At 37.8% G+C, this 13,637-nt stretch overlaps 1 protein-coding gene across 8 annotated transcripts in view; it reads right to left on the reverse strand.

Moving 5' to 3' along the window:
* The window catches only part of PKHD1 (PKHD1 ciliary IPT domain containing fibrocystin/polyductin), a 445,064-nt gene that overhangs the window by 236,504 nt on the left and 194,923 nt on the right, over nt 1-13,637 (reverse strand). For all 8 annotated transcript variants that reach the window (XR_008956175.1, XM_048219586.2, XM_048219585.2 and 5 more), the window contains 4 exons: nt 12,223-12,335; nt 10,850-10,955; nt 6,114-6,248; nt 284-419 (listed from right to left, as the gene is read on the reverse strand). Coding sequence is in view for 7 of the 8 variants with exons in the window: in XM_048219586.2 (XP_048075543.1) it covers nt 284-419; nt 6,114-6,248; nt 10,850-10,955; nt 12,223-12,335 (490 nt within the window). In the remaining variant the exon portion in view is untranslated. The remainder of the gene's footprint in view (nt 1-283; nt 420-6,113; nt 6,249-10,849; nt 10,956-12,222; nt 12,336-13,637) is intronic.

Consider the following 13,637-nt stretch of genomic DNA (forward strand, 5'->3'; position numbering starts at 1 on the left):
GGTCCCTGCCTTTGTGAAGCTCAGAGTCCAACAGAGATGGGGCACCATAAAGATGGAGTAAGACAGATGCCATCATAGGGAAAGAATGGAGGGCTACAAGAGTCACACTGGGAGTACCTGGCCTCCTATAGGATTTCTTTCAGGCGATCAGAGCAGCAGTTTCTACTGACGCAATCTTATAACCGAAAGAAATGATGACTCACAAAAGTTTTATCACTATTTATCACATTTTCTTGAATGTGGGCCTTCTTTAGTGTCTGTCTTATCTCTTCAAAAAACTTACCCTGTCCCCGGGAACAGCCGGCACAGGTCCTGATGGACACGCAGTCAGTGAGATCAAAATTAACAAAGGTTGTGTTAGATATTATCAGTTCCCATCTTTTGGGAGTTTTGATCCCAGCTGACATACACAGGCTTCCCTATGATTTGGAAAGAAAAAAAAAGAAAAGAACTGGCCACATGAAATACAATTTGTAATGCACAAATAAAAACAAGAGAATAAAAAGACAAACTATAGAGTGGGAAAAAATATTTACAAATCACAAATATGACAAAGGATCAAGATAGGATGCACTACACACACATTAGAATGATTAAATAAAAAAGAGTGATGAGAGCAAGTGCTGTCAGTTTCCACAGCCACTATGGAATATAGGTTGGCAGTTTCTTATCAGGGTAAACAAACTCTTATCATATGACTTAGCAATTCAACTCCTAGGTAAATGAAAATTTATGTTCATACAAAGACCTTACACAAATGATGGTAACAGTTCCATTTGTAATCACCAAATCTGGAAACAACTCAAATGTCTTTAAACAAATGAATGGATTAAACACTGTGCCACATCCATAGAGTGGAGTACTACCCAGCAATAATAAGGAAAAACTCCTGCTTCTTTCAACAAGTTAGGTAAATCCCAAAGGCATTTGAGAGTGAAAGAAGCCAGTTTCAAAAGGTTGCCTGCTATCTGATTCCATTTAGATGATTATTCAAAAGACAAAACTATAGTGACAGACAATAGATTAGAGATTTCCCCCCCCCTTGCCCTGGGGCTAGACCTGAGAGGAGGATTTGGCTACAAAGATGGAGCCTGAGGCAGTTTTTTGGGGTTGAAACAACTGTTTTGGATCTTCATTGTGGTCATGATGGTGGTGGTGGTTACACTAATCTTTATATATGCTTAAAATCATAGAATGCTACATCAAAAAAATTAGTTTTACTGTATGTTAATATAAAAAATAAAAATAAGAAAAATCTAAAAAGAAACGAAAACTGCTTCTCGTATTTTCCACAAAATCTCTTCAAAAAACTCTGGCCAATCGAGTTGTTAGTATTTTACTCTTCTACTCTTAAAAATAATTGTATACCTGAGAATCACCAGAAATCTGTCAGGGGCCTCCACCATGAAAGACAGTGCTGAAAAGAAAGAAGAAAAGCAAACCAGTGGAGACAAAGCCAGTACAGAAATCAGAAGGACACTTAAACACTAACATTAAAAACCTCAGGGAAATAAGTATATTATGTCCACAGAACAAGAAGAACCCCCCCCCCGAAAGGATTTTTCAGAAAAGAAAAAAGAACAAAAATGAGAGAGCAGAAATAATCAATTCAATAAAAAAAAAAAATTGAGGAAATAGCCCTGAAAATAGAATAAAAAGACAGTTGACTAATCAGAACACTAAGTAGAAAAGCAATAGAGGAGACCCAATACCCAAATAATAATACTTTCAAGAAAGAGAGAGAAAGAGAGAGAAAGAAAAGAAAAGAAAAGAAAAGAAAAGAGAAAAGAAGAAAGATAAACATGAGGAGAGAATTATCAAAAAAATGACTGAAGAAAATGTCTCAGAAGGGAAAGATAGATTTTCTAAATTGCAACATCCCATTCAGTGCCTAACACAGTTGTTAGAACAAAAAGTTTCACAAGAGACATCATCCTGAAACTGCAAAATACCAGGGACAAGATTTTAAAAACTTCCAAAGAAGAAAACTTAAAAGGTTACATAACAGACCGAGAATCAGAGTGTCTTAAACTATTCAACCCCAATGCTAGAAGCTAGAAGACAATGGAGCATAGCCTTCCAGTGTCAAGTCAAAATGAACGCCAACCTGCTATTCCATGACTAACAACCTATGAATAATGGGGTCTCTGTCAGTAGCTCAAAATACTTACCTTTCATAGACCCCGACTTTGTTAAGAAGTTTCCTATAGGCTATCTTCTAATAAAATGAGGAACTAAAACAGAAAGGAGGAAAATGTGGGAATGAGGAACAAGAGCTCCAATACTAGGGAGGCACACAGGAAAACTAGCATGTTGGTCAAGAACCATTTCGAGGTGCAGCTGTGAAACCCTTCTCCAAAATTGCTCGTGCAAGTGTAAACACTTGGAATTGTTGTCTAGCATGATTCACTAAAGCTGCAGGGATACCTCTGAGCCAGCAATTTTATAATTTGGTCTATATTCGACAGAAGTGCATGCACATGAACACCAAGAGACATACAGAAGAATGCTCATGACATCATTATTGATAGTAGCCCAAAACTAAAAATAATCACATGCCCATCAATAGCAACATGCCTTTAAAAAACTGTGGTATAGTCATGAAGTGAAATACTACATAGTGATAGTGATTGGAAGAACAAATTATTGTAACATATAAAAAATATAAAACCATGTATAAATCTCACAGACATAATGTTGTGCCAAAGAAGCCAGGCACAAAAGAATTATTACTCTATGATTCCATTTATATAAAGTCCAAAAATGGAATTCAAATTAATCTATGTCTATAGAAGTCTGAGTAATGGTTTCCCCTTTGGCTGGGGGGCTAGGGTGGGGCGTTGGGTGGCAGGAGGAATGAAGGGATTTCAAAGGAACAGGTAATATATTCTATGTCTTGATCTGGGTAGTATGTACGTGGTTTTTGCTTTATAAAAATCTATTGAGTTCTTCACTTGTGATCGGTGCACTTTCCTCTATAAATGTTATATTTCCATAAAACATTTATTTTAAGAAGTGGAACGGATATGAGAGAAAAGTAACATATAAGATGGGAGGGAAGAAAGACGTTAAAGGAGTTTAAGGTCCTTGCATTACTCAGGTAAAGTTTAACAGTGCTGTTGTAATTTAGACTTCATTCAGATGATAGGGCATGTTGAAACTTTAAGTCCAATAACTAAAATAATCATAACAAAATGAGTAACTTTCAAATAAGTAAATATAAAAAAAGATACTCCTCAATGCAAGACAAATCAAGTTTGAAAAGTAGAAAAGAAAGAAAGAAAGAAAACTGATTGCCAACTGGGAGCACAAAGTAAGATGGTAGAAATAAATGCAAATATATGGAAGACATCAGCATGTGGATAATTGAAACCACTAGAGAAAATGAGATTTCGCCCAGGGAGAGCAAGTACATTGAGAAGAGAAAGGGCCCTACAACAGAACTTAGAGAAACAAAAGGATGAAAGGTCTAAATTAAGGAAGACAAATTCACAAAAAATAGGACCTAACCTCCCCCTCCAAGAAATAGTAGGAAGAATGAAGCCATCCATCAGCATCTGTCTGAGTAAGATGTATGTTAAAGTCTTGTCATCTGCTCAAATTAATTTCAATAACAATAGAAGGCGACCATCCCACAGAGACTTCCCAAAGTAGGGTGACCATGATTTACATCCAAATCAGAACACTTCTGAGAGTGAAAGCGGATGCTAACGAAATAGGATGTCAGGACAACAGGCATAAGCAAACTACACAGCCAGACTGGGGGGGCATAGAGATAGGAGAAGGCATCTCCTTTCCTTGTGTTTTAAAGCCATCCTCCCTGAACGTTAGTCCACCCACCTCAATAGAAAGGTAATGTTGAGTGTGAGGGTCCCAACATACACACAGCTATGCTTAGAAGAGAAAAATTCCATTTAATAAAAAGTTCTCCCGGAAACAAGTGTTTGTTTTAGGATAGGACTCACTGGTAATTGAGCACTACCACGTATGCGTGGGTGGAAGGTCGAAGAATGGATAGGCCACATTCTCTGAAAATCTTAATTCCTAAAGGAATGGCAGGCACGAAAGATAGAAGCTAAAATCAGAGTTCCACAACCACAGGAGGTCGGGCATCCTTTTTTTTTTAAAAAAAAAAAAAAACTGACAGTTTCACCTGACAATAAAGTGGTTCCCAAACAAATCTGAGCAATCTTGCATGAAATAAAGATTCATAAATGTTTTTCTCTTTTGTTCTTAACCTCAGAACTTCACAGCGCCTTGAAAGTGTGAATATGCAATGTGAATGTCTGGGAATGGAGGTATTGTAAACAGCATATCTTAAATGTAATTAACCTAAGAATTTTGTTTTTCTCAGATCCCCTTTTGGGACTAGCCTTCCATGAAAAACACTTTAGAAAATACTGGACTAGGCAATGCTCCTTGCCAAAGCTATTTTCCATGTGCGTTTGGAAGAGTGTTCGGCCAGGAGTGGGAGGACATGCTGGTGGTCCCAGCTCCACAGTATTAGGTGTAGATCTTGGGCTATCGCTTGGCTTCCCAAATCTTCCATCACTCTACCTATAAATGTAGGCGTTCTAACGAAATCAGCTCTTCAGTCATAGTTAGCTCTACAGCTCCATGGTTTTATGATTTGAATGCCCAACCAGCATCTAGATCTCTCCTAGAACTAACCATTTAATATCTATCCAGGGACTTTTGTCCTGCACTTTCTTAGAGACTGAGCGATCCTTGCTTGGCTGAATTGGCTTCGTGGTGAATCACACCTCAGGGGCGGGAATATTTTTTATTACCTTATGATAAGCACCCTTTTGTCATAATTTATATCTTAATTTATGTCACTCTCCTGTTAATTATGGTGTCTATCATATCAATTAAGATGTTGTGACATTAATTTACCAGGACAGTTAGTGACTCAGCTTGATGGACATTTTGTTTTCAACATCTTCTCTAAGGTTATTTCTGAAGAATTTAAGGGCCTTTGATCTACCAGTATCATAGAATCTATTTCTGGGTTCCATCCTTTCTTGAAAATTCTGCAATCTGAAAAGAAGATTCATCTCTCAAGGTGGTAATCCTTTCAGAGAAAAGGAAAAACAGACAGGTATTTCCCTCCTGAAAAGGATGGTTCAAAAAAGATTTAACTAAGTTTGAGAATTAAACGTAGGAAAATAAAGCTTGGTAAGAAAATTATTTTTTAACCTTAATATTTATATCTATACATAGAAAGTAACCTCTAAGGGAAGTACAAAGGGCAATGATTATTTAAATTTCAATTGGTCAAAGCACTGAGGAACAAACTAAAGATAATGCTCTTTCCTTGGTTTCTAGAAGTACCATAGATCTCTTCCATCTCTGTTATGACAATGTGATATGAATATACATGTAACTCCTTCAAAAACAAGAACTTAGGGGACCCATTACAGGTCTGAAGCCCACTAAGACCAATGGCAATCATGGACTTCCCTTAAGGGAAGCCAGTAGTTCTAGTTTCACACCTGGGAAATTTTTTTGCCTCATCTACATTCTGGTACCCTGTCCATGCAGTGGTGGCAGAAAGGTCATCTATAGTCTGATGTTTATCATGTAGAAACCCACACTTAGGTAAGTATTATGGAATCATCTAAGAAACCCTAGTATACAATACAATGTAAATTTATGTTACCTCCTTTGTGGGGAGGTACTCTAAGTAGAATAAGGACCCTATAGACAAAATGTTGATGCTGAAACTTGGCAAACCATAACACAGAGAGAAAATGTGGAGTTATGCTAGTCCATAATCCTTGTGAGGTTAGAATAAATTAACCCAAAATCATTAGGTTTATTATTGAATTGGTATGAAAATAATGCTAAATAGCAACCAAGTAAGAATTCTGCAAGCTACTCATGACTTTTATGATTTATATGGACTCATAACATTGAAACCTTGTGTATATTTGAATTTCATCATAAATATCACCACGGTTGCAAATAAAAAGCTCTTCCAACTTTTACCAATTAAACACAAGATTCACTGAAGACTGCTATTAAAATCACATATTCTGGATCACCAGGGAACCTAGCACATATGATTCTGTTTGATGGACAGCCTTAAACAACTACACTAAGGCACTTACCTTGTGGGCAAAATGGCCAAGTAATAAGCTGTCAGTAACTGAAGTATTTGCATCACTTTCCAAGATGTCAATTCCAAAATCTCTGCATGAATAAACCTGGAAGTTTTTCAGGTGAAGATTGCTACTTCTAAAAATCTATAAAACAACAGCATATGATATGGCAAAGGTCTGAGGCTTGTTTTTTTTTTTTTCTTGCAGACTTCCTATAGCTTCTTTAATTATTGATTAAGTATAAATAAGCATGCTATACCATATTTAAGCAGCTTTTGTCCATCAATATCTGTACAGACATCCCAAAGTTGCCGTGAGGTCAGCACTAACTAGTCTCCTTCGGTAACATCCCCTCTGTCCTTTTCATTTCTCCTCATAATAACTGTTACATTAAAAATGTCAGTGTGAATTCTTCACATATCTAAAATAAACTTGCAGTTGTCAAATCACACAAAATTAATACAGAAAAACAGAGCATCCAGGAATTCTAGTACTTACCATTTTCCTCAGTATAGTATATCTTAACTAACATTATCAGAAAATTATAAATATGAAATAAGTAATTCAGAATGACTACAGACTCAAAATATGTTATGTGCCTATATAGTCACGACAACTTGGGTTAATGGGCCCAAACAGGGATCGAGTATTAGCAAAATTAGTTTGTTAGAGTTGAAAGAATCCCTCTAGTTTGGGGGACAGAGCCCTTGGTTTTGAACTAGCACTGATAGGAGCTAACTACATGATCCTGGGCAAGACATTTATCTTTTCCTAGACTTCAGTTCAACCATCTTTAAAATCAGGGTGCAGGTCTGGACTAGCAATTAACCTCACACAGTCATTCCTCTATTTATTAAATAGGGTCATATTTACATTTGTATCTTGAAGTAGAAGTTTCCTATTAAGGCCAAGATGGTCTTGATTGATTGATTGATTGATTGATTTTTGGTAGCCTTGATTTATCACAGTATCATGCTTCTACCTGTCAATCAGTCTTCGTGTTCGAATTTTCAAGAATCAAACAGCTTGCATATCCCACTATGTATGCACCAACAGCTTTTATAAAATGATAGATCTTTGAAGACACGAAGATTTATTTAAACAAAATAGGTATGATCTGAACTGTTAACCTGACAACAGTTGTGACCTAATTACAGGCATCAGCCCAAGTACTGGCAAATATACTCATAATTAAAAACAACGAACACCCAGCATTAGCTAGAAAAGCTGGTGACTTTAAAAGAAAACCAACACATACCAGCAAAAATCACCTATTTGTGGTATGAATACTTTCATAATGTGCTCTCATCTCTCTCTCTCTCTCCCTCTCTCTCTCTCCCTCTCTCTCTCTCCTAAAAGAATCGCTTTGTATTTATGAAACATGGTGAGGAGCGGGTATTCTTCTCAACTCTTATTAACATGCACGCACAAAGGCCAGATTATCTGAGTTGGAATCTAGCAATTCTTAGCTGTATGACTTTAACAAGTATTTTAACTCCTACCCAGAAAGTTTTCTTACCCTCAAAAAACAGTGTAATAATGGTGCAGCTCCCTCAAGTTTATTAAGATGATTAAATGAGAAAATATCCCAAATGTTAGCTATCAAGCTATCAATATCATCAAATAAATATAAATTTATATTTACACACAATAGGAATTTTACCCAATGGAATCTTCTAATCAAGCATCCATATACACGATGCTTATGTCTAATGACAAGAATACAGATATATCTAATAATGAAAGTTTATGAAATTTAAACACAATGCATTTTTGATGGATACTGAAAACATTTCTCAACGTTAAAATTTTCAGAGACATTATTGCCAACACTGATCTATCACCACCTACTCCTGTTCACTAACAATGATACGAATAAGAGCTGTTACTGTGTACCCACGAACATCCAGGCACTCTCCTGGGCACGTTACATGCAGGCACTTACTTAACTCTCAAAACAAACTTATCCTTTAGGCACTATTACTCTTTCCGTTTTACACATGAAGGAAGAAAAATCATGGGATTTGCCCAACATCACACAGATAGGATTTGGCTCCTTTCACTGAACATAAAGTTTCCAGGGTTCATCCATGGCGTAGCCTGTATCAGCACTTCATTTCTTTTTCTGGCTAAGTAATAGTCCATTGGATTGATAGACCACACTATACTTATCCATTAATCCAATGGTGAATATCTGGGTTGTTTCCACCTTTTGGTTATTATGAATAACGCTGCTATAGACATTTGAGTAGAAGTTTCTCTGTGGATCTATGTTTTATTTCTCTTGGATACATACCTAGGAGTAGAGTTGGTAGATCATATAGTATCTTTATGTGCAACCATGTGAGGAACTGCCAGACATCTAGACCATTTTATTTTTTTAAGATTTTATTTATTTATTTGACAGAGACAGCCAGCAAGAGAGGGAACACAAGCAGGGGAGTGGGAGAGGGAGAAGCAGGCTCTCAGCATAGGAGCCTGATGTGGGGCTCGATCCCAGAACGCCGGGATCACGCCCTGAGCCGAAGGCAGACGCTTAACGACTGCGCCACCCAGGCACCCCGTCTAGACCATTTTAAATTCCCACCAACAGTGTGTGAGGGTTCTAATTTCTCCACATCTTCATCAACACTTATTACCATTTTGATTCTAGTCGTCCTAGTAAAGTGTGAAGTGGCAGCTCACTGTGGTTTTGATTTGTATTTCTCTAATAGCTAATTATGTTGAACATCTTTTTATATGCTTTTGGCCATTTGTGTATCTTCTTTGGAAAAGTGTCTATTCAGATCCTTTGCTCATTTTTTTAAATTGGGTTGTCTTTTTACCGTTGAGTTGTAAGGAGTTCTTTCTATATTCTAGATACAAATCCCGTATCAGATATATCATTTGCAAATATTGTGTCCCATTGGATAGACGGCGTTTTCACTTTCCTGATGAGGTCCTTTGAAACATTAGAATTTTTAATTTTGATAAAATCCAACTTATCCATTTTTCTTCTGTTGCTTGTTCTTTTGGTGTCATAGCTAAGAATCTTTAGCTAAATCCAAGGTCACGAAGATTTACCCCTTTGTTTTCTTCTAGGAGTTTTATAGTTTTTGTTCTAATGTTTAGGTTTTTGATCCATTATTGAGTCAATTTTTATAAATAGTGTGAGGTAAGGATCCAACTTCATTCCTTTGTTTGTGACTATCCAGTTGTTCCAGCACCATTTGTTGAGAAGGCTATTATTTCCCCCACTGAATGGTATTTGCACCCTTTTCGGACATCAGTTGTGTGGGTTTATTTCTGGACTCTCAATTCTATCCCATTGATCTGTACTTCCATCCTTGTGCCCATACCACACTGTCTTGATTGCTATTGCCTTATAGTAATTTTTGAAATAAGGAAGTGTAAATCTCTCTCGTTCTTTTTCAGGATTGTTTTGGTAGGAGTTACTTTTTAAATCCCTGCTATCATGTTAATTACTCTCCTTCACTCTCTTCATCAAAATAAGCTTCCAAAAGCATTTTCATTATTTGAACTTTCTGATTAATTAAATTTGAGTATAAAGAGTTTCATCTTTAAGGATCTGTGTTTTCTTTCATGGGTGTAGCACTTATGACTGTAGAATTTGAGAAAACTGACCTTAATGATCATCTTTTAATATGTTCATGTTACTAGGTTATATCCTTTAGAAGAAGGCTATTCAACAGCATGGAGACAGAGTAAGTCTCTGTAAGGCATGAATTGCTTCTCTGCATAAGACGGCACTCAACCAATGTTTCCACTGGATTTGTCACCCTTATATTCATAATGTTCATAGGCAACAAAGTACTTTATAAAGTTAAATAAAAACAAAACACTAAATATAATTGGGATTCTTCTTGTTAGTTACCCTAATTATATATTTTTGGGCTTTCCCCAACCACAATTTTCTTCCTCTTGTTCGATATGCGAGATAAATGTCTAACGTTCTTAATGTAACTTAATTATATGTTTTTATTCTACTTCCTGAATGCCCTGTAAACATATTTTTTCATCTACATATCTTAGGCTCCAGATTGCTAAGTGGCAGAGACCAAATGTATGTAATTTTCTCTGTGTTGCACCAAATAGTGACCCTGGATAATTTTGTATTTTGCTGTTAACAGTGAGCATCCAAAGCTTCCTTATAAGAAATCACTGCGGTAATAAAAAGTGAATGATTGAACATGAACTTTTTCCCTTTTGAAGAAAATGTGGCTCATCAATAAAGGTAAGAATGCTACTTGAGCTGGAATTTTTGCGTTCCAATGATGAACAGCATTTTTTTCTTAAGATTGAAGCATGCATTATTCAGGATATTAAGATATCAAACGCACAACATTTGGAGACTGAATTCTGCACCAGGCTGTGTTACTAACTAACTGCATGACCTTTGACAAATCCTTTTACTTTCTGAGCCTTCATTTCTTATCTCTAAATAGACATGGGAGGTAAGGAACGGATGACCTCTATGATCCCTCCTGCTTGCAAATCTCTATGATTCTGTTGTTTCCATTAGAGCTGGCTGAAAAGTCACCATAGAGGAAATGAACTGACCCTGGCTTCCTGAGCAGGAATTTGTTCATTCCACAACTCTTCCACACACCTATGATGCTTGTTTGCTCCTTCACACTGTGATAATATTGCAATGGCTCCCAAACCAGCTCCCTTTAAATAGAGACACATAATAAATTCCCATGAGAAAACAAATGACAATTTAATGAAAAACTAACACAGCTTACCTGGGCACCACCTGCACTTCCCCAAACTGTGAAGTTTTGTAACAGGGTGGGGCCCCTGCCATTACCCCAAGGTGGCCGAAACTGAGGGTATATAAAGAGACCAGACCTTGAATGCAAAACAAAGAGTGAAAATCAGCCACTTTCTGTGTTTGTGTTTCAAATGTCCCACTTTTTCTCCCTGGGAAAAATAAAATGAAGGTAATGAATAAGGAGAGCAGGGATGAGGCCTGTGAGCCTTCTCCCTACCCAGTATTGCCCATCCCTCAGCCTTCCCTCTCTGTTGCCCTGCACGACCTGCTCTTGAATCTGAATCTGCCAGATGCAGATTGCCATGATCCCAGTCTCTTCTCCCAGCCTCTCTCTAGGTTCACCCCTTCCTAGGAGTTTGGACACCTGTGCCTAGCCCATTAGAACGTGCTAGGAAAGTGAACACGAGCACCTTTATTCCCTCTAACTTTTGTTCTCCTCCTTGAAATGCACTACCTTCACAGGATTCTGGATGTCTTCTTTGCTCACACTACGGAGCTGCCGAGAGCATCCTGGTAAAACTTCATACTCTTAATTCATGGCACACGGGCTAATCCTAGCCTCAGCTGGCGCCTCAATACGGCATAGCAATCATTCTTCATCCTTATTCCACTCTTCTCTCACTGTCCATCAGGGGAGTATTGCTATACTATTACTATCGTAATTACTTATAGCTATCAATTAGTGAGTTCCCACATATTCCAGGTGTTCTCTTGGGTGCATTATATGAGTCATCTCTAATCATCACATCAAACTTTCAGTGTATGACTGAAATTTTACAAATGAGGGATCTGGCTCTTAAAAAAAAAAAAAGCCAATTTCCTAGCAGAGTCAAGATTTGAATCAGGGCCTGACTGACCCTGAAGTCCACATTTTCCCCATATTCCCACCATGTTTCTCAGCTCTTGCTCTTAGCAGATGACCTTACCTCCATGAACAAAAGACTTTGAACAAGTCCCCTCCCCTCTTACCATAGTACCTGTCCCCGGCAAAGAGCTTCTCCCCAAAGGCTCCTCACCCCACTCAGCTCCTGAGCCCAGGCACCCTTGCCTCCTGGTAGCTCCCAACCCCTTGGAACTTCAATTACTCTCTCTATTGAATTCTCCTCTGGACGTAAAAGATGCACTCTGTCCTGCTACCCTCTCAAGTGATTTCTCTGTCCCTTTCCTTCCCTTCAACACCAAACTTTTATGATTCAAAATGCTTACACAGGTGAATCATCAAATCTTACATGGATTCCCGGATTACATCCTCTCTGAGAGTGTTGTACAAAAAAAAAAAAAAAAAAAAAAAAGTTCAATCATAAGCTTTACACCCAAAATGTAGATGAATTTCCCCAAGGTTACCTTGTACAAGAATGAGCAATATTCTTGGTGAAGGAAAGAAGTGGAGCTTGTGATGTTTGGCTGGTCACAAGATGAAAAAAGTAGCCCAAACCAGCAACATACACCCTGTTTCCCTACAGAAATTAAGGATAGTTAAATAACAGTTATTCGAAATTCAAGAAGGTTGCCGGAAAGAAAGACTCTTCTATTGTGCTCATTCTGCTCTTTTTATTTAATTCCTGTCAAAGTATATTGATACTTTCATGGACTCATTTACTCTTCACACACCCTAATCCTTCCCCCCACACCCCAGGAATCAGATATACTCCCATATTTCTTCCTCAGTGCAGCTCAGCTAGGCTGTAATTTGTCCATTTTAATGTGTAATATCTCATGTTAGAGCATTCTTGTAAGCTTCCATAGTGAGAAGCTTCTCATGTTAGAGCAATTCTCGTAAGCTTCCATAGTGAGAAGCTTCCTTCATTATCAGTCTGAGCCTTCCTCCTTGGTGTATGCAACAGCATTGGGGGCAAAGGCCCCCAACTCTACACAAAGTGTCCTCTCCAATCCTTCAAACGAATCAATGATTTGCCTATGGGCTGAAGACCAATGATTGCACGAGCTATAGCATGGTTCTGAGCCACGGTGCCTGAGCTCAAATACAATTTGAATCTCCTCAATGTACTCTTATCCTGATTAGATCATTCTAATCACCTTAAGATTTCTTTATAGGATTTCCTATCTAAATAATTTGATGTCTTTTATATGCTGATATAAAATCTAAATTCTCCACTGGACCACATGAGTATAATTCTGATCAAACTGAACACAATGGATTAGCTTTATAAACTCAAAAAAATATCTACAATAGAATCATCACTGTGTAATATACTCTAAGACAGAGTAGAAAATAATTCCCTAAAGAGTCTATTATTGTATACAGAGGTACTTTGCTTGGCCTACCCAATGTTCACAAAAATTGTTACTTTGTTTCTTTTTAAAATTAGGACACTTGATATAAAAATTTAGACTCTCAGTTTTTTAACAATACTAAGCCCAAATTCCTATGGGGTAGCCATGGACCATCTGGAGCTAAGAAGTGCCTTCTTGGATTACGGTTATTCTGGCATAGTCCCCACCCTTCCTGTTTCACTTATTTATGATACCAGCCTAGTGCCCATGGGTATTTGAATTTGCAACCTCTAACTCCAGGCAGTAAGGTAAATGGTATGTTGACTGTTTTGTGTTCCAGGAGGAAGAAGGAAGGGCCAAGAGACCAAGCTGCTGGACTACTTCCTGGGCAATTATGTGCATCTTTTCTCTCTCAGCCTCAGAGGCTGGTCTGAGGCCAAGATGCCCATGTCTACCTAGAGAGTAGAAGTCAAAAAACAGGCTGCTCTGCCAGCCTCAAGCCTAAGCTTTTGTGCACCAGGGAC

This window comes from Ursus arctos, unplaced genomic scaffold (assembly GCF_023065955.2).
Source record: "Ursus arctos isolate Adak ecotype North America unplaced genomic scaffold, UrsArc2.0 scaffold_29, whole genome shotgun sequence".
NCBI lineage: Eukaryota > Metazoa > Chordata > Mammalia > Carnivora > Ursidae > Ursus > Ursus arctos.